This window comes from Mesoplodon mirus, assembly GCF_964341445.2.
Source record: "Mesoplodon mirus genome assembly, chromosome: 1".
NCBI lineage: Eukaryota > Metazoa > Chordata > Mammalia > Artiodactyla > Ziphiidae > Mesoplodon > Mesoplodon mirus.
This window is the reverse complement of record NC_138976.1, coordinates 211046520-211070662: the sequence shown is the minus strand read 5'-3', so window position 1 is coordinate 211070662 and position 24143 is coordinate 211046520. Positions and strand designations below refer to the sequence as shown.

The following is a 24143-nucleotide window of genomic DNA, read 5'->3' as shown; positions in this document are numbered from 1 at the left end:
GGGCCCCCAGGAAGGGATCCGAAACTTCATAAGACAGGAAGAAACCAGAGCCCGATCTCTCTCCCTGTGAGGACACAGCAAGATTGCACTGCCTACAAACCAGGAAGAGTGCCCTCACTAGGACCTGGCCATGCCGACATCTTGATCTCGGACTTCCAGCCTCTGGGACTGTGAGGAATAAATATGTGTTGATTAAGCCATCCAGTCTGTGGTGGTTTGTTGCAGCAACTCAAGCTGACTGAGGCAATAATCTAAGGCAATATGGTGACAGTGGATGAAGCAGGAAAATTGTCACTCCCTCAAGTGACTGGGCTGCATCACAGGAAATGGGGTCTACCGACTCTACAAATCTAAGACGCCAACAAAGAGTGCCAAGTGAACAGTAACCCTTACAGTGACCTCTGGGAAAGCCCGGAGCAACGAGACAAAGAACATGGTCTTTGGTGATCCTTTGGAGGAGGGCCACCTGCCCGCCTGAGATGCCCCCTAGTCTGGACAATTAAACCTCAACAATAAGCCCAGAAGATTGCCACTTGTCCTCAGGAGACTTCGTGGCCAAGCCAGGAGTCCAGCTCTTAAGGCTCCACTCAGGCCCACGAAACATCCCCAAAGCCCCTTCCTCCCTCCAGTGGCCATCTGTCTCCCACCCACCCACAGGCTTCTGACTAGCTCCAACCAGCCCTCAGCGCCCTCACAACTGCGTCAAGAGACACAGATGTGGAGGGAGGCAGGCCACTGCACGGATACTAAGCAGGACCCTGTGGGGTTCCTGGGGACAAACGCCTGTGCCCCCCATTTCTTGATTACAGGAAATAAGCTTCATCCAGCCTCCATGACCTCCCCTGAGTTCCAATGGGCAGTTCCAACAGTTGTTAATCAGGGAAGGGAGAGGATGTGGAGACAAGGGAGGAACAGTCAAGAAACAATAGTGCAGCCTTGGGGCAGGGTCCTGGTTCCCCCTCAAGGGATACACATAACAATATCTTTGGGCTGTTTTGCAGAAACGGAAACCCCCACCTGGTGGGAGAAGTGAAAGGCATGCTGCTCTCAAGCATGAAGACCCCAGACCAGTTGGAACCAGAAGGTTGATGATGCTGACTCCCACTTACCTCACCACCAACCAATCAGAAGAATGTCCAGGAGCTGATCACACCCTCCTCTTTGAACCATTATATAAAACTCCTCACTACCCCCTCCAGGTTGGGACACACAGTTTTGAGGGCATTAGCCTGCTGTGGCCCCCTTTGCCTGGCAAAGCAATAAATCTATTCTTTTCTACTTCACCCAAATCTCTGTCTCCGAGATTTTTTTTTTTTATTGAAGTATAATTGCTTTACATTGGTGGGTTAATTTCTGCTTTATAACAAAGTGAATCAGTTATACATATACATATGTTCCCATATCTCTTCCCTCTTGAGTCTCCCTCTCTCCCACCCTTTGTGACCACCTAGAGGGGTGGGATAGGGAGGGTGTCTCCGAGATTTGATTCAGTGTTGGGATACAGAGGCTGGATTCGACTTCACACCCACCCATGGGGCAGCACTGGGCCACAGGGGACCCTGACCATCCATTTCATCAGGCCAAGCCTTGAGTAGAATGGCACTGTGAGCCCCTCTACCTGGTACTAGGAAAACACTTTCGAACACTTACATTCAAAGAGCACTTCACAATTTACCTTTTAGAGTTGGAATAGGGGTGTCATGTCCATCCAGCTGTCCCAAAGGGTCATTCGGGTCGGGAACCTCTGCTTGCCCTGTGCAAAAAGAGTACAGCACACACATTACTGAGATTTCCCTTCAGGACCTTTACTCTGCTTCTCATGCAGAGACAATAAAGTTTTAGCAAAACTCTCCACTGTATAGAAAACCTAGAGGGATAAGGTGTTATAGTAACTTCCAGAGGGCTTTTCTAGCATCAGATTTGATACAACAGCAAAAGTGATTCTTGCTTTATCCCAAGAACAGCAAAGTGCAAATGCTTTGCGGCCCATATGGAGGAAGCAAACATGTGGCTGAAGTTTCATTAAGGGAAAGAGAGAGAGATTAAAACACAGGCTGGCAAAATTAAACACTTTGGAGCCAGAGTCAGCAGGTGGCCCTCCAAATAGAGGCCCCTGGTAATTCTGAATAAATTCAGACTTGGAGGGTTTCTTCAGCAGCTCATTCCCCTCCCGGCCTCCAGACCCACCGGCAGCCAGCAGCCAAGAACTGATCTACCCATAACTGTAAGGACAGAAGCTTCTGATCCTTATGACAATCGCAACCCCACAGCTCAGAGGCTGTGTCAGAGGGAGCAGCCACCCCCAAATCATAAACACCAATAGCAAGAACAGATCTGGTCTGTTCAAGTGGGAATACAACACAGAGTCATGGGTCCCCCGTCCTGGAATGCCGGGGAAGGGCAGGCAGGTGTGACTGATGACCTAGAAACCGTTTGGGGCCTCATAGAGACCCTTCTCAATATCCCAACGCAGTTTACTTTCAAGACTTTCACCCCATACCTTGGCCTTGACTGGGTCGCACTGGTTGGAGGTGGGGGTAGAAATGGCGAAGTCAAGGGTGACTCTGACAACACATCTGGATGAATCTGGGTTTATAGCATCAAAGCCTATCAAAGAGTGGGACACACATACAATGGACAATGATGCAGCTTAGAAAGAAGGAAATCCTGACACATGTTACAACATGGATGAAACCTGAAGACATTATGCCTAGTGAAATAGCCGGACACAGAAAAACAAATACTATATGATTAATGAGATACCTAGAGTAGTCAAATTCAAAGAAAGTAGAATAGTGGGTAACAGGGATTGTGGGGAGGTAGAATGGGCAGTTAGTGTTTGTTTAATAGGGACAGAGTTCCATTTTGGGAAGATGAGAAAGTTCTGAAGCTGGATAATGGTGATGGTTTTACAACAATGTGAATGTACTTGATGCCACTGAATTGTGCATTTAAAATGGTTAAGATGGTAAATTTTATGTTATATGTATTTACCACATTTTAAAAAATTTATTAAAGGCGGTTTATAATTCAATATTGGGTCACCCCACTTGTCTCTCAAATGAGAGACGAGAATTAACAAAGCCCCCGGACACTTCAGATCCCGCTTAAGATAAGGACTTGCTCAAAAAAACTGGTGTCTAAAAATGAAGTACAAGTGATTTTCAGGCAGAACCAGGTACGCAAGATTCTTCAAATTATTTAGCTAAACAACACTGGCCGGTTTACACTTAAGGGTACCCGTGTGTCTAAGCTGATCCTCTCTACCCACTTGTTCCTAAGTCACAGGACACTCGAGGCGATGCATCAGCTTGCAATGCCCTTAGAATTCAGGCCCAGTTCCCAAGCAACCAAAGGAGACATTATTTCTGAATGGGCCCATGGCTTTTCACATTCAATTATGGTAGAGTCCTTCTTTCTATCACTCCCTGTCCAAACTTACCCACCCGTCAGAAGCCATGCACCCGCACCATCTTTCATAAATGTCCTTGATCAACCATTCAGAAGTAACATCTTTTAAAACTATGCCCCAAGAGACTTCCCTGGTGGTACAGTGGTTAAGAATCCACCTTCCAGTGCATGGTACTCGGGTTCGATCCCTGGTCAGGGAACTAAGATCCCACATGCCCGGGGTAACTAAGCCCGTGGGCTCTAGAGCCCGCATGCCACAACTAGAGAGAAGCCTGAGCACTGCAACAAAGAGCCCGCGCGCCACAGTGGAGGATCCCGCATGCCTCAACTAAGACCCGACGCAGCCAAATAAATTAATAAATATTAAAAACAAAACAAACCAAAACAAACTGTACACCTCTCCTATGGCAATCACATCATTCTCTGAATTAACAGTTGCATATATTTTAATTTTCCTCAATGGATTGTAAACAGCTGGAGGACATCAGATGCTGCGTCTCTATTGAGGGCTAATGGTCCTAGCACTAAAACCTAGACAGAATCTGGGGCTGCTACAGGACAGGGACAAGCATAAGCTATGTAAGCCAATCAACACGGTTCAGTTGAGGTTTGAAATTTTAAATTGGCATGTTACACATACCATCACTCAGCACTGTTTAAATGTAGAGAGGCCACAGGAAATCAAACACACTTGTACTATATACACATATCTGAAAGAGGCATAAAAATTATTAACTGCTTAGAAATTGACAAATGGTGTGAAACAGTCAAATAAATATACACTCTGAAGAAAAATAAGCGCCATTAGCCCAATTCCACTGGGCACAAGGTTCCCGGCTCTTCCAAGGAAGCTTTTAGTTTGGAAGCGTAAGTATTTTCATGAGCATCCAAGCCGGGGTGTGGACATGCACACTCTTCATGGGAGAAGAGCCAGAGGTGATCCAAATGCTTCTGTTGACTCATGAGCAGATGTCACCCCCACGGAGACATGCAAAGTTGTTCTCGACATTAGAAATGCTGAGATTCTCCCTGAATATATTGCCCTGGTCAGCACATATGCTGGAATTTGATTTTTTGTTTCTCCTCAGCCTTAATTTTTTTACCCTAGGTAAAATTTAGTTTGGGCATTTGAGCAAGAGAGCATCATCTACATATATGGAAAAACAGGTAAGTTTCAAGTAGCCCACCAGGCTAATATCAGGGACCCCAAGCTTTGGGACTTAGATGTGAAAGCACACAGTGGCTAAGATCCTGCCCATTTCCTCTGCAAGTCAAATGTGTGAATAAATTCACGATATCCAATCACCTCGGTCCTTAGAACTGACACCTTAAGTTCCAGCAAAACTAGGCCCTATTGTTGCTTCCTGAGAAATAAGGGCAGTATTTACATTCTGAAGTTAACAGTCTTCATTCTCCTACAGTGCAGAACAGCCATCTTTACTCAAGATGCTGCACCTCCTAAAATTTACAAGCAAACTGTAACAGGAGCAAATGTGAACCTGTGGTATGGGGACAAGTGAGACCAGGGTCTAGTGCCTCGGCAGATTCCAATAGGATTTCTCCTGACCCTAAAAGGGTCAAGAACAACCGAAAGGAAAAAAAAAATGAAACAAACATAAAACAGAAACAACAAAAACTGCCACCCACACATCAAAGTGTCACTATTAGTTATAGGAAATTATATAGGTAATTTAAATGTCCTCTTTTATTTTTCAACATCTTTACAATGAACAAGCATCAAGCTTTTAACTGACATAATTCACATACCACAAAAGTCCGCATTTTAAAGTCTATAATCAATTGGTTTTTAATATATTTACCAGCTTGTTCAACCATCTCCCACTATGTAATTCTGCAATATTTTATCACCTCCAAAAGTAACCTTGTTCCCATTAGCAGTCCCCTGGAATCCCACCTCCCCCAGACCCTGTAACCACTAACCTGCTTTTTGTCTCTATGGATTTATCTGTTTGGGCCATTTTATATAAATGGAATCATATAATATGTGGGCTTTTGAACAAACATTAATTTTATTAGGTTTTTAAAAATTTCATGCCCAAAAAGAGAAAAAAAAAAAAAAAAAGAAGAAGGTTGGAGAGAAGCACACTGTACTAGGTGATTAGCAAAGGCCATTAAATGCTACATCAGCACATCAGTCCACTGCCCAGACCCTGTGGGGAGGTTTTGGCTGCCTAAGTAGACAGGATGTGGAGGATGCATGGGAGACACAGTGATGACTAAAGGATGAAAGACAGAGAACTATGGAAAGCTAGAGAACTAGGATTATTTATCCAAAGATATGAGGGTTTAGGAGCCAAAAATCTCACTCGGAAGAGACCAGCACACGTTCACATTCCTGCTGTAGATAAGACATGGCTCGTGACAAGAAGAACTAAGGAAGGATTTCATCACTGCGAGTTTAGGGGCCACCAAGATGAATGCAGCAGTGGGAACTCGTGTCATCTGCTTTCTCCCTGACTAGCACGTTCTTCTGCAGGTCACCAGGGCTGGACGAATGACCTCTATCCACCTTCTTCACCCCATAACCCACCTTGGCAATTACTGCCAGCCCAGTTCAATCAGCGATTGGTCCAAGGTGGTGTGAGTCCAGTCAGATCTCCCACATGGCTGTCCTGAGTGCTTCTTTACACAAAGGTCCCCTTGGGCTTACCTGGTGCGGGTACCGTCACCCCAGCTGGCTGACTGGAGATGGGGAAGACCTAAAGCGAGAAAAGGTTCTGGGGAGGATCTGGCTTCCCTAACTCTTCAGGACTTAATTCAGAACTTAATTATTGTTTCCTGAAAACCAGGCCATTACTTGGAGCAAATCTACATGTCCTTCGTTTTGGTAAAATACTAAAAGTTGTACTAATACCACACGTGTCCATGAAGAATGTGAATTCATGGGGGCTTCCTTGGTGGTGTAGTTGTTAAGAATCGCCTGCCAATGCGGGGGACATGGGTTCGAGCCCTGGTCCGGGAAGATCCCACATGCCACGGAGCAACTAAGCCCGTGCGCCACAACTACTGAGGCCTGCGCGCCTGGAGCCCGTGCTCCGCGGCGGGAGAGGCCACTGCAATGAGAAGCCCACGTGCTGCGACGAAGAGTAGCCCCCGCTCGTCACAACTAGAGAAAAGCCCGTGCGCAGCAACAAAGACCCAACGCAGCCAAAAATAAAAATAAATTTTAAAAAAAACTTATTTTAAAAAATGTGAATTCATGACGCTCTAACATTTTCCATTGGATGTGAGTGATCTTCACTGTAAAAAAACACACAGGGCAACAATGTAAAGCTACTGGAAAACTCAAACCTTTGATAGCATCAATCACGTAGTGATCATTAACTCTTTATTAGTTTTTTGATGTTTAAAGAAAGGAGAGCGTTGGGCTTCCCTGGTGGCGCACTGGTTGAGAGTCTGCCTGCCGATGCAGGGGACACGTATTCGTGCCCCGGTCTGGGAAGATCCCACATGCTGCGGAGCGGCTGGGCCCGTGAGCCATGGCCGCTGAGCCTGCACGTCCGGAGCCTGTGCTCCATTACGGGAGAGGCCACAACAGTGAGAGGCCCGCATACTGCAAAAAAAAAATTACCCATCATTTATAAAAAAGAAAGGAGAGCATTTAATATGGAAAAATTTAAGTGTGGCTGGTTGCCGTGCAATGATACATTAAGTGTATAATTTCATCCATGTCAAAATCACACTTTAAAACCTAGAGCAAAAAAACTAATTACAATGTGGTAACCAGAGTGGGATCCTAGAAGAAAAAAAGATATCCAAAAGTCCAAAGAAAGATGAATAGTATGGATTTTAGTAAAGAGTAATGTGTTGATCTTGGCATATCCGCTGTGACAGAGGTACCACACTAATTTAAGATTTAACACTAAGAGGAAGCAGAATATGAGGAATATGCAAACCCTCCGCCCTATCTTCACACAGTAAAAAGTTTATTGAAGCACAATTTAACATTCTTCCACACTGGTCAAGCACTTAACCAAGGCTCACAAGTAAAGAAGAGCTGTAGGAAAGATCCTATCTCCAAACAGCCTTAATGGTGCAAGCCAGACATGAACGCTAACCGCGTGAACAGAATACGACACAGATTCACAGAATCTGATACCGTTTATTCAAAGATTCAACAGCATAGCAGTGAATGCTCAGCAATTAAATCACTTTTGAGAATATCGGGTTTTGAGCTAAATTTTACGTTCATTGTCATGGCATGGTGATACCGGCTCCTAACCTGATACTTAGCATGTATTCTTAGCAGCACTTATCACTGTCCCGTATATTCAGGGCTGAACCAATGGGTGTCTGAAGAAAGACCAGATGAAAGGATGCATTGTTGATGTCGCTGGGCTGGTTAAGAAATCAGGGTTTCCCACAAGCCCGCAATAGCTGGAAATGCACGGCCGGCCCACATGGATGTAAATTCTGAGTAATTAGAAACCGTGCCTCAGCCAAACAAGATCTCCTACAGACCTTCTCTCAACACAGGCCTCTAATGTGACATCTTGATTTAAGGCATCAATCAGGTAAGAGAAATTTATATCTGCAAAGTACAAGTCGGTCTGTTCTGATTTCCAGGCTCCTTCTCTGGTCTTAAAATACAGCTCTCTCATTAAGAGCAGAGACATTTGATTAAGAGAGAGTTTACTAATGAAGTTCAACCCACACCCTTGGATTTGAGTTCATGGGCTACTCTGTTTTTGATTTGTGTTTCTCTTAAAAAAAACGTTTTGTTATTCAGACTATTCACCCATTAATCTCTACCTGTTGATGTGAATCAGTACACTTGCTGTGATTTAATTATATGCAGTCTCTGGCCTATTTGGACAACTTCAAAGCAGGCTCCTTTTCATGAGTGAGGGTATTTCATTCACCAAAGCTTTGCATTCTTGGATTTGGTTGTCCTTAATGACGGTGTAATTTCCAGAATATGAGAACGAACAGCAGTCAGGGCGCATGGGTAAAAGACCACAGCCTGGAAGGAAGAACCGTGCGGCAGGCCAGGAGCCTCTGGAAGGGCAAGCATGGATTTTATGATGAGCTGTGCTGCGTGAAAAGTCAGCACATTCACTGGCAACTGGAAACGTCCGTAATGTGTTCCAGAACAATCACTTAGCTCAGCAACACGTCAAATCGAAAACATCCGTGACGCTGGAAATGCAACAATTAAGGAAAAGAATGAATAACTGGAAAGGAGCGGAGTATAGAATCCTAAAAGGTGAGTCCATTAGCCTGGGAACTGGGCCAAGAGAAAGTATGTCCATAGTAAAGAGACTCGATAATATTTCTGGGAATGCGCTTATTACTAAAACGTCACACCGTGTGTCTCAACGGCCAGCTAGGAAACCACACGGCGTTCAAGGTGAGCTGCCAGTATCTAATCGGCAGTAGTCTTAAGAGTCTGTAATTTTTCATTTCGTTATTTTGAACTTTGAGTTGAGTAAATATTAGCCTCTGGGTCTACATTCCTTAAGGGGCTGACCTAACTCTGCTCTGGAAATACAAAGTTAAATCCAACAACCTGAACATGGAGTGACCAGTGTCTCTCACCAATTTAACCTTCACTTTGATTCTACTTCCACAGCAAAAATATCAACCCCCCAAATGAGTCCAGGCACAGCCCCAATGCCCTCCAATATTACCGTCATAACGCTTTTTCTACCTCTGTCACAGACAGCCCCCCAGAACCCCCAACAAAGGTCCCACTGTCAAGGGCCAAGTGTATAGTTGGTTGAAGGGGGAGTGAAGCTGCTCAGGAGGCTGAATTGGGGCCTTTCACTGACCTCTCTTTTTCCCAACACCTACAGCCCCTGGCCCGCAGTGGCAGGGGGCCTGGCAGAGCTGGGAGGCCGGGAGAGACCACCCATAACAGATGCAGCTGAAAGGGCGAGACCCTGACACTCTTCACTGCAACACGAGCTCCGGGGCCTGATGCCACTGTGCCTGCTTGTTACTGCCGGTTTCTGCAAAACCAACAGAAGAGGAGCAAACAAAAATGTTGGGTAAGTACTCCGAGCTCATTCTGTTTCCACCTGATTTCACAGAAGACTCTTTTGAGTATCAATTATTCCTATGAGCACAAGGAATCACTTTTTCACCTTGAACCCCTGGAAGGTGTTTAATTAAAGGTAAGGAGGGGACTTCCCTGGTGGCACAGTGGTTAAGAATCCGCCTGCCAATGCAGGGGACACGGGTTCGAGCCCTGGTCCAGGAAGATCCCACATGCTGCGGAGCAACTAAGCCCGTGCACCACAACTACTGAGCCTGTGCTCTAGAGCCCGCAAGCCACAACTACTGAACCCGTGAGCCACAACTACTGAAGCCCACGTGCCTAGAACCTATGCTCCGCAACAAGAGAAGCCACCGCAAGGAGAAGGCTGTGCACCGCAATGAAGAGTAGATCCCGCTCACTGCAACTAGAGAAAGCCCACGCGCAGCAACGAAGACCCAATGCAGCCAAAAATAAATAAATAAATAAATTTACTTTTCAAAAACAAAAAGGTAAGGAGGGAAAAGATTCTTTTTTTTAAAGAAAAACCCTTATTAGAAAAAGAAACTGCGTATTGTCCCATGATAATGCTGGAAGTTACTTTCTGTTTGCCTCAGGGAGAGTTTTAAACTCCTCAGAGCTGCAGGTGCAACAGCCTTGGAATCCAGGGTTGCCTGGAGAAATCTCAGGGTGGAGTGAATGAGACCCAGAGGGAAGGGATTCTGAAGGTTTGCAGCCTCTTTCAGCCATGAGTCTATGTCCAGCCTATGTAGCCTGAAGTCGCACTCATCCCCAGAGCAGGTCGACCAGTTGGCATATTCGAAAGCAGAAGATTTGTTGGCAGTGATCACTTGGAGCTCATGGAAACAAACAAGGATACACATCTGTTATAATCAAAGATGACAGGAGTGATTTTCTTTCTTTTTTTTTTTTTGCGGTACGCGGGCCTCTCACTGCTGTGGCCTCTCCCGTTGTGGAGCACAGGCTCCGACGCGCAGGCTCAGCGGCCATGGCTCACGGGCCAGCCGCTCCGTGGCATGTGGGATCTTCCCAGACCGGGGCACGAACCCGTGTCCCCTGCATTGGCAGGCGGACTCTCAACCACTGCGCCACCAGGGAAGCCCAGCAGTGATTTTCTTAAAGGTAGCTCCTGTATGAGTTTGCTAGGGCTGCCCCAACGAAGTGCCACAGCCTGGGTGGCTTAAACAACAGTTCTGGAGGCCAGAAATCCAAGATCAAAGTGTTGGCAGGGTGGTTTCTCTTGCAGCCTCTCTCCTTGGCTTGTAGGTGGCCAGCTTCTCCCTGTGCCTTCACATGGTCTTCCCTCTATGCATAGACACCAGTCACAGTGCATAGAGGCCCACCCCAGTGACCTCATTTTAATTTAGTTCCGTAAAGACACTATCTCCAAATAAGGTAACATTCTGAGATACTGGGGGTTAGGACTCCATTATATCTATTTTGGGGGGACACAAATCAACCCATAACAGGTAGTGTTACTTATCTTCAAAGCTTCTTTATACTTAATGCTGATTTGAAAGTGACTTTTGCAACTGCATGGAACAGGCTGACAGAGACAGAGAAAGCCTTGATGAGAAAGAATAAACAGGGGGTCTGGATTAAGTACAGAGGTGTCGGGGGTGGGCTTGCCCACATACTGAAAGGATCTGCCAACAACTTGCTAATGACTCTAGCATCCCGACTCCTTCATTCTGAAGGTGTCCCCTCATGGCTTCAGTTGGGGACACCGCTGTCCTCTGAGCTTCATCTCCCTAAGTTTCCGGCAGCAGCCGTGGCATCTTCCCAGACCCCCTCCTCTCAGGCTGGCATTCCTTCTTTCTCATAATATTTACACCGCCACCACTCTTCTCAAAGAGCGGCATGGCAGGCCCAGAGGGAATGTGTCGTGGGATCTGGAGCAGTCTGTCTGACCATTTTTGGTCATGATTCTGCTCAACGTTTACACAGGGCTGCCCACTTTATATAATGCACACCATCCGCATGACTCCCTTCACTTGACCCTCCATGTTTGGATCCTCTCCTGCTTCAGTCTCTCTTGCGAATGTCTCCTCATCTCCGGCCCCGTAAATGCTGGAGGGCCCCAGAGCTGGGCCTGCAAAAGCTTTCCCTCTCTTTCTGTACCTGTCCCCTTGATGACCTGGCTTTAAACGACAGCAAAATGCCCACAACTCCCCAGCACACCTTTCCGAGCCTGACCTCTCCACAAACAGCCAGGCTCAGAAACGGGAGGACCAGCTCACGTCTCCTCTTGCGCATCTAATAGATACATCACGCTCAGCTTGTCCAAACACAAACCCGGCTTTCCTCCGCAGACCGCTCCCCTGCAGTCACCAGCCTCCCTAACCTCTGACTTCAGCCTTCCACGGGCTAAGGCCACACATCCTGGTTATCTCTGACTCCCCTTCCTCTCATACCCCACGTGCAATCCAACAAGAAATACTGTTTGCTCTACCTTCAAAATACATCAGAATGCGACGCGCCTCACCCCTCCCTGCTCACACCCAGTCCCAGTAGCTCCGGCTCTGCTGGATCACATGACAGCCCCCCCCCCAACCCTCCCTGGGTCCACCCTCCCCTCCCCGCTGCTCTCCATGCAGCAGACACACTTGCACCTCTAAAAGGAGGTTCAAATACCATCGCCTGACACAGCAGGGGTGAATCACAAAAGCCTGAGGCTGAGTGGAAGAAAACACACATACAAAAGACCCGGTATCGGGGCTTCCCTGGTGGCACAGTGGTTGAGAGTCCGCCTGCCGATGCAGGGGACACGGGTTCGTGCCCCGGTCCGGGAAGATCCCACATGCCGCAGAGCGGCTGGGCCCGTGAGCCATGGCCGCTGAGCCTGCGCATCCGGATCCTGTGCTCCACAATGGGAGAGGCCACAACAGAGAGAGGCCCGCGTACCGCAAAAAACCAAAAAAACAAACAAACAAACAAACAAACAAAACAAAACAAAAAAGACCCGGTATCGTATGATCCCACTTATACCACGTTCATAAATGGGCAGAGGCATCTGCAGTGATGGAGGGCAGAAGGCTGCTGACGTTGGGGGTGACGGCTGGGAAGGCGCAGGGGATGGGTTTCTGAGAGGCTGCTGGCGTGGTCTAGTGATGTGGGGATTTAGGCACTTTTATCTATGTATATTATACTTACACAAAGCTTACCACGTTGCTTCTCCTTTTATCTCTCTCGTATTATTCTACCTCCTGGAACAAGGCCTGCCGCGATGTTATTCAAACACTTCCCTCCACGTTTGTGCCTATGGCACATTTGTGCCACTTCACCTGCTTCCCATTTTTCTTTTCCCCTTAGCACTTCCAAGAGACGATTTAGTCATTAGTTTACGTCTCTGTCTCCTCTTCCTGGGAGCAGGGGTTTCCGCCTGTCGGCTCACTGCTCTATCCCCAGCACCTGGAGCACAGCCGGCAGTTGCTCATTTGGTGAATGAATGAATGCTTCTGTGCTCAACAACTTCCAGCACCTTCCACCTCCCCAGAGGAGCAGCCAGAGCCCCTTCTCCCGCCCCTCTGCATTTGAGCGTGCATGCCTACACACACACACACACACACACACACACACACACACACACACACTCTCCTGACCTCACCTCAACGCCTTTCCCCTTCACTTTCCAGGAACAGTTCCAGCTCCTTTTCCCTCTGGGGTTTGCATTTCCTTTTCCCTCTGCCTGGAAAACTCTTCCCCAGACCCCCCTGTAGCTCACCCCCTACTTCCTCTGCTCCAAGCTTCACTCATAAACAAGGCCTCCCCTGGAAGCCAATGTTGAAAGCATCTAGGGCCCACACGTGGCCTGCCCTGTCCATGTCTCTCTCACATCAGAAGAGGGTGGCCTCCATGATGCCAGGCTCTGGGTGACCATCTGGTGTTCACCACCTGGAACCCCAGCATGCAGGAGGCACTCCGTGACCATGTGAGGAATAAACAAACACGGGCAGTGTCCTGGGACCACCACGCTCATGTGTGAGGAGAAGTCCTGAGTTTCACCTCACATTTTGAGGGATGGAGCTCATACTTGCTCCAAGCATGGGCAGTGCCCACCCCACCAGCACCTCCTCCTACATCATGTCAGCTCCTCTTCCCAGAGGCAGACGATGGTGCCACAACTCTGCTGCCCCGGGACGGGCTGCTCCTCCAAACCACTAATGAACACTGCCCTGCTTGAAGGCGCTCAGACCTGAGATTCCTGGCAGTGCCCCAAGGAGCGCCACCAGGCCCACATTCCACAATCTCTCTGACTACATGCCCTTTTAAATGAACATATGCATCTTTACAACTCCAAATGAATAAAAAGAAGCTTTTACAATTTTAAAACCATACCATGTGCTACTCAAACATAAAAAGGGCCAACTGTTGATACATACCTCACAGTGGGTACAGCTCACATGCATCTGGCTAAGTGAAGAGGCCAGACTCACAGGGGAATGTACTGGAGAATCAACTTCCAGAATGGCGGCATGAGGATATTGATGAACTCACTTTCCCTCCAGAATAGCAAAAATGCAGGCTAAGCAACTAAAACCAACAATTTAAGAACTCAGATAATGAACCAGAGCCACAGAATGAACTGAAAAATCATCTCTCCAAGAGAAGTAATGGAACTTAGCAAGATGGCAGGACTGTGCTGGTTTAACGTGGGCTGTGACCATCTTCTCTCCCTCTCCAGCAGCCCTGCAGGTGGCCAGCAGATCTGAAGCTTTTGAAGCTCTGTTCAAAGTGCCATCCCATAGTCACTATTTTGTCTGGACTTGCAGCACTCTGGGAAATCTCTAGGTTTCACTCAGAGATGGGCTGGCCTGGGGTCGTGGGGAGGGTGGCAGGTGGTGTCTGTCCCTGGAGCGTTATGCAAACAACAACAAGCTGCTGGCAACACTTCAGCTGCCTAATGCTGTGACTACAACAGCAGTAAACTTGAGCCCAGCCCAGGATTTAAAAGGAAATCCAGGAGAACTAGAAGACTTCAGGGCACTTCAAAAGCGCTGATGTATTTCCAGGGTCAAAAAGTCTGTGCACACATGGAAGGCTATGCACATGCCCAAGGAAAACCTGCAAAAGGAGAAGACACCAGTCCCTCATCTCTGGTGCAATCAAGAAGTGACGGCTAATGTACACCTGAAACTAACACGACAATGTAAATCAACTATACTCCAATAAAATTTTTTTTAAAAAAGAAGTGACAGCTAAGGCTGATGTTTGATGGCATGCCTTCTCACAAGATCCCCTGGGCAAAAAGTGCAAGAAAATCTCATGACCAGTGACTGGCTAATCACACAACTATACTGACTGAGATGTCATCCCTAGGAATCAAGCCTTAAAAATGTAAGAGATCTTATGTTAAGTGTTCTTACCACACACACACAAAATAACAATAATTATAACCACAACAATAAATAAAGAGGGCACGAGGAAACTTGTGGAGATGGACATGTTTATGGCATATAGACTGTGGTGATGGTTTCGTAGGCTTATATTTCTCTCCAAACTTATCAAGTTGTATATATTAAATATGTACAGCTTTTTGAATGTCAATCATACCTCTATAAAGTGGTTTAAAAAACGAAAATAACTTAAAAAATAATAGATAACTCAGTGGTCATACATTAGAGGGAATACAGAAACTTCAGAATTAGTAAAGGAAAGCTGCAAACAAATGAACAGTAATAGAAAAAACACCAACAATATCCAAAATGAAACAAAAACAAAACCACAGCAGCAACAAAAAACTTTGAAGGGCTTGAAGAATTTGCTACCAGTGTTGTTGAAACAATATGTAAAATGACCAGTTTAAAACAAAGAACTACAAAGACATGTGAGGAAAGAGGAAAGTTTGCCACATACACAGGAAGGAAAAAAACACCCAACAGAAAAGGGAGCCCCTGAGGAACCAACCCAATAAATATGTTCAAAGAACTAAAGAAAAGAATATCTAAAGAATTAAGGGGACTCAAAATGGATTAAAGACCTAAATGTAAGCCCAGACACTATCAAACTCTTAGAGGAAAACATAGGCAGAACACTCTGTGACATAAATCACAGCAAGATCCTTTTTGACCCACCTCCTAGAGAAATGGAAATAAAAACAAAAATAAACAAATGGGACCTAATGAAACTTCAAAGCTTTTGCACAGCAAAGGAAACCATAAACAAGACCAAAAGACAACCCTCAGAATGGGAGAAAATATTTGCAAATGAAGCAACTGACAAAGGATTAATCTCCAAAATTTACAAGCAGCTCATGCAGCTCAATATCAACAAAACAAACAACCCAATCCAAAAATGGGGAGAAGACCTAAATAGACATTTCTCCAAAGAAGATATACAGATGGCCAACAAACACATGAAAGAATGCTCAACATCATTAATCATTAGAGAAATGCAAATCAAAGCTACAATGAGATATCATCTCACACCGGTCAGAATAGCCATCATCAAAAAATCTACAAACAATAAATGCTGGAGAGGGTGTGGAGAAAAGGGAACACTCTTGCACTGTTGGTGGGATCGTAAATTGATACAGCCACTATGGAGAACAGTATGATGTTCCTTACAAAACTACAAATAGAACTACCATACGACCCAGCAATCCCACTACTGGGCATATACCCTGAGAAAACCATAATTAAAAAAAGAGTCATGTACCAAAATGTTCATTGCAGCTCTATTTACAATAGCCAGGACACGGAAGCAACCTAAATGTCCATCATCGGATGAATGGATAAAGAAGATACAGTACATATAAACAATGGAATATTGCTCAGCCATGAAAAGAAACAAAACTGAGTTATTTGTAGTGAGGTGGATGGACCTAGAGTCTGTCATACAGAGTGACGTAAGTCAGAAAGAGAAAAACAAATACAGTATGCTAACACATATATATGGAATCTAAAAAAAAAAAAAGGTCATGAAGAACCTAGGGGTAAGATGGGAATAAAGACACAGACCTACTAGAGAATGCACTTGAGGATATGGGGAGGGGGAAGGGTAAGCTGTGACAAAGTGAGAGAGTGGCATGGACATATATACACTACCAAACGTAAAATAGATAGCTAGTAGAAAGCAGCCACGTAGCACAGGGAGATCAGCTCGGTGGTTTGTGACCACCAAGAGGGGTGGGATAGGGAGGGTGGGAGGGAGGGAGACACAAGAGGGAAGAGATATGGGAACATATGTATATGTATAACTGATTCACTTTGCTATAAAGCAGAAACTAATACACCATTGTAAAGCAATTATACTCCAATAAAGATGTTAAAAAAATTAAGGGGAATTACAACAAATTTACTTCAGTAAATAGAGAATATCAATAAAGTGATAGAAATTTAAAAACTCAAATAGAAATTCTACAGTTTAACGTACAATAACTGAAATTCACCAGGTGGGCTCAACAACAAATTTGAGATGGTAGAAGAGAGAATCAGTGAACTGGAAGACAGTTTACTGTTTTTACTGGGATAGAGATTGTACAGTCTGTAAAGAAGAAAATAAAACAAATGAAGAAAAATAACAGAGCCTAAGAGACCTGTAGGACACTATCAAAAGTACCAACACATGCATAATGGGAGTCTAGAAGAAGAGAAAGGCAGAAAAAATACCTGAAGAAATAATAACCAAACACCAAATTTGATTAAAAGTATTAACTTGCACACTTAAGAAACTCAAGGAACTGTAGGTAGGGTAAGCTCTAAGATATCCACAACTAAGCACATCATAAACAAACTGCTGAAAAATAAAGAATATTAAAAGCAGCAAGAGAAGTGACTCATATGTACAAGGGATTCTCAGTAAGATTAAGAGCTGACTTCTCATCAGAAACCCAGTGTGATGACATATTTAAAGTGTTGGGGAAAACAGACCATCAGCCAAGAGTTCTATGTCTAGCTAAACTCTTCTTCAAAAATGAAGAAGTTAGGTCACTTCCAAACAAACAACAAAAAAAAGAGAAAATGTGTTATTAGCAGACTGCCCTACAGGAAAGAGTAAAGGGAGTCATTCAATATGAAGTGAAAGAACACTGGAAGGAATTCTAATTTATACAAGAAAATAAAACAGTACCAGGAAGGTAACTTCATAGATACTATGAAAGACAATATAAACATATTTTTGTTTGTAACTCTTTGCTTCTCCTATTTGTTTTAAAAGACTACTGCATAGGGCTTCCCAGGTGGCGCAGTGGTTGAGAGTCCGCCTGCTGATGCAGGGGACACGGGTTCGTGTCCCGGTCCGGGAAGATCCCACGTGCCTCGGAGCGGCTGGGCCCGTGAGCCATGGCCGCTGAGGCTGCGCATCAGGAGCCTGTGCTCCACAACGGGAGAAGCCACAGCACGGAGAGGCCCACGTACCGCAAAAAAAAAAAAAAAAGAAAGAAAGAAAAAAAAAAGACTACTGCATAAAACTATAATTATATAATGGTGTCAATGGACTTAAAACATATAAAGATATAATTTGTATGATACTAATAGTTCATAGAAGAGAAGAGAGAAGACTGATATGCTGGAGCAAATTATCTACGTTTGAAATTAAGTTAGTATTAATCTGAACTAGATTTATTTAAAGTAACATGATAATAGTAATCCTTACAGCAACCACTATGAAAATAATTTTCATAGAGAGAGAGAATATAAAGGAATTTAAAGTACACTAGGAACTATCTGTTTAACATAAAAAATGTAGGAATCAAGGAACAGAGGAACAATAAAGGTATGACATATAGAAAACAAGTAGCAAAATGACAGAACTAAAACCTACCTTATCAGTAATTAAATTAAGTACAAATGGATTAAAAGGACAAATCAAAACACAGAAATTCACAGAATGGGTTAAAAAATTATCTGTCTACAAGAGACATTTCATATTAAAAAACACAAATAAGCTGAAAGGATATATCATGCCAACAGCAATCATAAAAAAGTTGAAATGGCTATACTAGTATCAGACAAAATAAAGTACAAGACAAAAGTCATTACTAGAAACAAAGAAGGACATTTTATAATGATAAGCTGGTCAACCCATCAATCTTTATAAATGTATGTGCACCTAACAACAAAGCCCCAAAATACACAAAACAAAAACTTACAGAAATAAAGGGAAACATAGAAAATTCAAAAATAATAACCGGAGACTTCAATATTCCACTCTCAATAATGGATATAAGAACTAGGCAAGGGCTTCCCTGGTGGCACAGTGGTTGAGAGTCCGCCTGCCAATGCAGGGGACACGGGTTCGAGCCCTGGTCCGGGAGGATCCCACATGCCGTGGAGCAGCTGGGCCTGTGCACCATGGCTGCTGAGTCTGTGCTCTGGAGCCCGCAAGCCGTGACTGCTGAGCCCGTGTGCCACAACTACTAAGTCCTGCACGCGTAGAGCCGGTGCTCCGCAACAAGAGAAGCCACCGCAATGAGAAGCCCGCACACCGCAACAAAGAGTAGCCCCCGCTTGCCACAATGAGAGAAAGCCCGGACACAGCAACAAAGACCCAATGTAGCCAAAAAAAAAAAAAAAAATTAAATAAATAAAATTTAAAAATAAAAGAACTAGGCAAATCAGCAAGGAAATAGAAGATTAAACAATACTACAAACCAATTAGACCTAATACTATAGAACATTCCACCTCAACTGTAGGACACATTCTTCTCAAGCTTACACAGAACATTTGTACAGGATATACCATATTCTAGGCCATACAATAGGCCTTAATAAATTTAAAAGGATTAAAATCATGTAAAGAATATTCTCTAACAAAAGAATGAAACTAGAAATTAATAAAAGAAGAGGGGCTTCCCTGGTGGTGCAGTGGTTAAGAATCTGCCTGCCAATGCAGGGGACATGGGTTCGAGCCCTGGTCCGGGAAGATCCCACATGCCGCGGAGCAATTAAGCCCATGTGCCACAATTACTGAGCCTGCGCTCTAGAGCCTGTGAGCCACAACTACTGAACCTGCGAGCCACAACTACTGAAGCCCACGTGCCTAGAGCCCGGGCTCCACAGCAAGAGAAGCCACTGCAATGAGAAGCCTGCCCACCTCATTGAAGAGTGCCCCTGCTCGCCGCAACTAGAGAAAGCCTGTGCGCAGCAACGAAGACCCAACACAGTAAAAAATAAATCAATAAAATAAACAAATTTTTAAAAATAAATAAATAAAAAAAGAAAATTTGGGAAATTCACAAATATGTGGAAATTAAACAAAACATACCTAAATAACCAATGAGTCACAGAAGAAATCACAATGGAGATAAGAAAATACTTTGAGATAAACAAAAATGAAACACAACATAACAAAACTTATGGAGTAGACCTAAAGAAGTGCTTACAGATAATTTTATAGCTTTAACTATCTATATTAAAAAAGGAGATCTCAAGGAGATCTCAAATCAATAACTTAAGTTTACACCTTAAGGACTTATAAAAACAAGAGCAAACTACACACAAACCTAGCAGAAGAAGGGAAAGAATCAAGATTAAAGCAGAAAATTTATGGTTAATAATAAATAAAATTATTATTTTATTTAAAATAGAGAATAGAAAAACAATAGAGAAAATCAATAAAACAATAAGTTGCTTCTTTGAAAAGATAAAAACAATGGACAACCTTTAGCTAGGGTGACCAATAAAAAGAGGAGAAATCCCAAATTATTAAAACCAGAAATGAAAGAGAGGACATTACTAACCTTACAGAAATAAAAAGAACTATAAGAGAATACTGTGAACAGTTGTGCGCCAACAAATTAGATAATGTCGATGAAATTGACAAATCCCTACTGAAACATAAGTGCTGAAACTGACTCAAGAAGAAAGAGAAAATCTGAATAGACCTGTAACAAGTAAAGAGATTTGATTAGTAATCAAAAAACTTCCCACAGAGAAAAAGCATAAGACCAGATGACTTCTCTGGTGAATTCTACTGTACATTTTGAGAAGACTTAATACCAATCCTTCACAGACTCAGAAAACCAAAGAGGGGAGACTTTCCAAACCAATCTATGAGACAGTATTACCCTGATACAAAACCAGAAAAACACGTCACAAGAAAACAAAACTAAACATCAATGTCTCTTATGAATACAGATGAAAAAGTTTTCAAGAAAATACAGCATATCTTCTTTGGAGACTTGTCTATTCCCACTAGCACATGGAATTTGAGAATCCAGAAATGACCCAAGTATATATGGAAATGGCGATTAGAAACAGGCGGTTTTTCAACTAAATGGGAAGGAATCCACAACTGGTTGGGATAGGACAGTCACTGAAAGCTGCAACTCTGTAACCTTTCATGAAAAAGTAAATTCTGGCTGATCAAAGATTTAAGCATATAATATGAAACCAAGAGTCAAGTATTTGCTTAAGAATATGAAGCGCTGAAGGACATGAGAGTTTGCAAATAAATTCAAATGGCTAATAAGTCTATGAAAAGACTCAACACCACAGTGTTAACTCAACAAAGGCGAACTGAAATGGGAGACTTATGTTCACATGTCACATTGGAAAGGAAAGGAAGCAGGCACTCCTTGTCTGGCCTAAGGCATGAAGAGCTCCTCAGAATCTCTGCCACAGCACGTGTCCATCTCCCCAAACCAATCAGGTCCCTGTGCAGCAATTCCACAGTCAGGACCTTATCCTCCAGGTACTCTACAGGTGCAAAGTCACAACTCTAAGGATGCTTGTTCCAGCCCTTGCTGTCACAGCAGAAGATGAGAGATACCCAAATACTGATAGAGCCAGTATTGGTCTGACACAGAATGGTGAAATGTAATAGGTAATAATAAACGTGGTACATAAATAATAATGATAGCAATTGTCACAAGTTTTAAGCCCTTAACCGGTGCTGGGCGCCAAACCCTTCTCATGGATTATTTGTCTAACCCTCAAAGGACCCTGTGAGCTCCTATGGTCACCCCCAATCATTGATAAGAATTTTAAATGTCTATATTTCGGGATTGCAGCATGAAGTAAATCTGTGTATAAGATGCAGAAAGATGATGAAGACGGACTCAGGTGTGAGCAAAGCAAGATAAAACTGACTGTACACAGCCACTCCTGATCACACACAGGCTGCTGACCTATTTACTGTTGCTGAAGCTACATAAGAAATGGATCACTTTGGAGGGGGAAACAGGGTGAGCCTGTGTCTGAATTGTTTTAGTACACTCAGCCTTCTCCTTTTCAGAACAAAAAAACAAACAAACAAAAATCACCTAATTTTTTTTAGAGTAAAACAAAATACTTCACATTGGAAATTCTTTGGTTTTTTAAAAGATGTTAACAATTTAACAAATTATATAACAAAATATCTACTGCACAAAAAGAGATGAAGCTGTACTGAGAATTTCCCTGCATGCCCCTCCCCCATGCATTTGAAACAACTTGAAGATAGAGTCTTTATATTCTATTTCCTGAATATCTTCCACTACAGTGGATACCACTGCATGATGTCTAACTTCTTCAACAAAAAAGCAAGGATTCTGCAACACCAAAGTACACATTTGTATTTTATAGTCAGAGTATTGTAGTATTAATATTGAACAGATTAAAGCAATATAAACCATTGCTAGTGGTTATCATAAAAATGCACATAATTGCCAACTGTGATTCTTTTCTCTAAATTAATGTCTTTGTCTTTTCTAAGCTTTTCCTCTAAGGAAAGAATTTATTGAAAGAATTAAGTTAGCAATCATATCACCAGACACTACTTATTTCCCCTGCCCCTATAAAAAGGGACATTTTTCAATACATTGTTTTACCTAATTGAGACTCTTAAACTCATAAATCATGGTTGTTTCAGGCTTTTCTTTGAGGCTTTTTTATTTTCACAGCCAGAAGCCCTAAACTAATCAATCATGGAATAATGTCATGGGTAATTACCACGGGGGTGACTTGCCTTTTCTGTCTCTAGCAGCCCCAGGTGTCTCTCAGCTTGGTATTTTTAAAGCACTTTTGTTTTAACAACCAAATGGCACCAGGGGACCTCTCTCTCCATCATTATCACAAAAATACACATGAAGGTACACATGCAGGACACCCAGGAAAAAGGCACACACACATGACTCAGGGACTCAGGGGATCCCCACAGCTCCATCCTCACAGCTTTACACTCTCAGTAATCTTAAACCGTTGGATTTGGAGGAAAATGTGACCCGATGAAGAGAACAAGGTAGGCTGACACACCCCCTAGCACACAGATGGGGGCTGACATCCCTGGCTCTCCTTCCTTGTCCAGGAAAATGGGAGCACAAGATGCCTCCGATCAAATCTAGCCCTGTGTCCCACTTTCCTCAAGCATAACTCAGAGGAAATCCTATTTCTTCTCATAATGTATCTGTGAGGCTAGGTAGACTTTGGGATACAGGAAGGAGAGAGAGACTACAAGCCAGAGAAAATAAAATCCCCTCCCTGGCTCAACCGTGGGTAATTTCACATGAACAAAACACGTTTTAGGGGGTAGATCTGCTTATGAAAGAATTTTTCAAACAGAACAATCAAGTTAAAAGATCAATTCCTCTCTCTCTCTCACACACACACACACCCAAATACACACACACACACACACACACACACCTCTCTCACGTTAATTTTGTATTTTTCCTTTTCATTTTGGGGGCCCGCATGTGCGAGGGGTAGAGGAAGTTGTAACGAACCTCTTTTCTATTTCCCATTCCAATTCCCTTTCCACCCTTCCAGAGCTTATATATCTTTTCTTTACTCTAGTAGTTCTCAATGGATAAAACGGATTTTGCGCCCAGGGGACATCTGGCAACCCCTGGAGACATTTTTGACTTTCAGATGGGGGCCACCCTTGACGTCTAAGGGGTCGAGGCCAGGGACGCTGTTGAACACCCTCAACGCACAGGGCAGTCACCACCGCAAAGATTTACTGGGCCCCAAATGTCAAGAGTGTGATGCTGAGAAGCTCTGCTCAACTCCAGGCTACCTTCTATGTTCCTGCACGTTCTCAGTTTTGAGTCAGCAAGCCTGAGAGCTGAAATGAAATTTAGATAAAATCTCCTCCAGCCTTGCTCGTCCTTGTTCGCATTCCACATACAGAAACTGAGCCCTCAAAAGATGGGCCTTAGAAAAGCCCAATCTTACAGTCAGATGCCCATGCAAATCCTGCCCGTCACTTATGAGCTTTGAACTGGGGGCAAGAGAAATGGCCCACAGGCAACTCCATCTCCCTAAATGCAGAATGGCAGTAGGAGGCCTCACTGTCTGGGGTGCCGATTTGACGAGATTCAGGCCAAACTTCTCAGACTGTGTTTTGCATGCCTTTCACGGAAGTCAATAAATGCTACTCTTGGTACATGACTCTTTTTGAATTATGGTTTTCTCAAGGTATATGCCCTGTAGTGGAATTGCTGGGTCGTATGGTAGTTCTATTTGTAGTTTTATATATGGAATCTAAGAAAAAAAAAAAGGTCATGAAGAACCTAGTGGTAAGACAGGAATAAAGACACAGACCTACTAAAGAATGGACTTGAGGATATGGGGAGGGGGAAGGGTAAGCTGTGACAAAGTGAGAGAGTGGCATGGACATATATACAATACCAAATGTAAAATAGATAGCTAGTAGGAAGCAGCCGCATAGCACAGGGAGATCAGCTCGGTGGTTTGTGACCACCTAGAGGGGTGGGATAGGGAGGGTGGGAGGGAGGGAGACGCAAGAGGGAAGAGATATGGGAACATATGTATATGTATAACGGATTCAC

At 43.9% G+C, this 24143-nt stretch overlaps 1 protein-coding gene across 3 annotated transcripts in view; it reads right to left on the bottom strand.

The window, feature by feature from the left end:
- Positions 1–24143, bottom strand: part of ROR2 (receptor tyrosine kinase like orphan receptor 2) — a 221858-nt gene that overhangs the window by 46811 nt on the left and 150904 nt on the right. For all 3 annotated transcript variants that reach the window (XR_014294248.1, XM_082623414.1, XM_082623413.1), the window contains exon 2: positions 1676–1753. Coding sequence is in view for 2 of the 3 variants with exons in the window: in XM_082623414.1 (XP_082479540.1) it covers positions 1676–1753 (78 nt within the window). In the remaining variant the exon portion in view is untranslated. The remainder of the gene's footprint in view (positions 1–1675; positions 1754–24143) is intronic.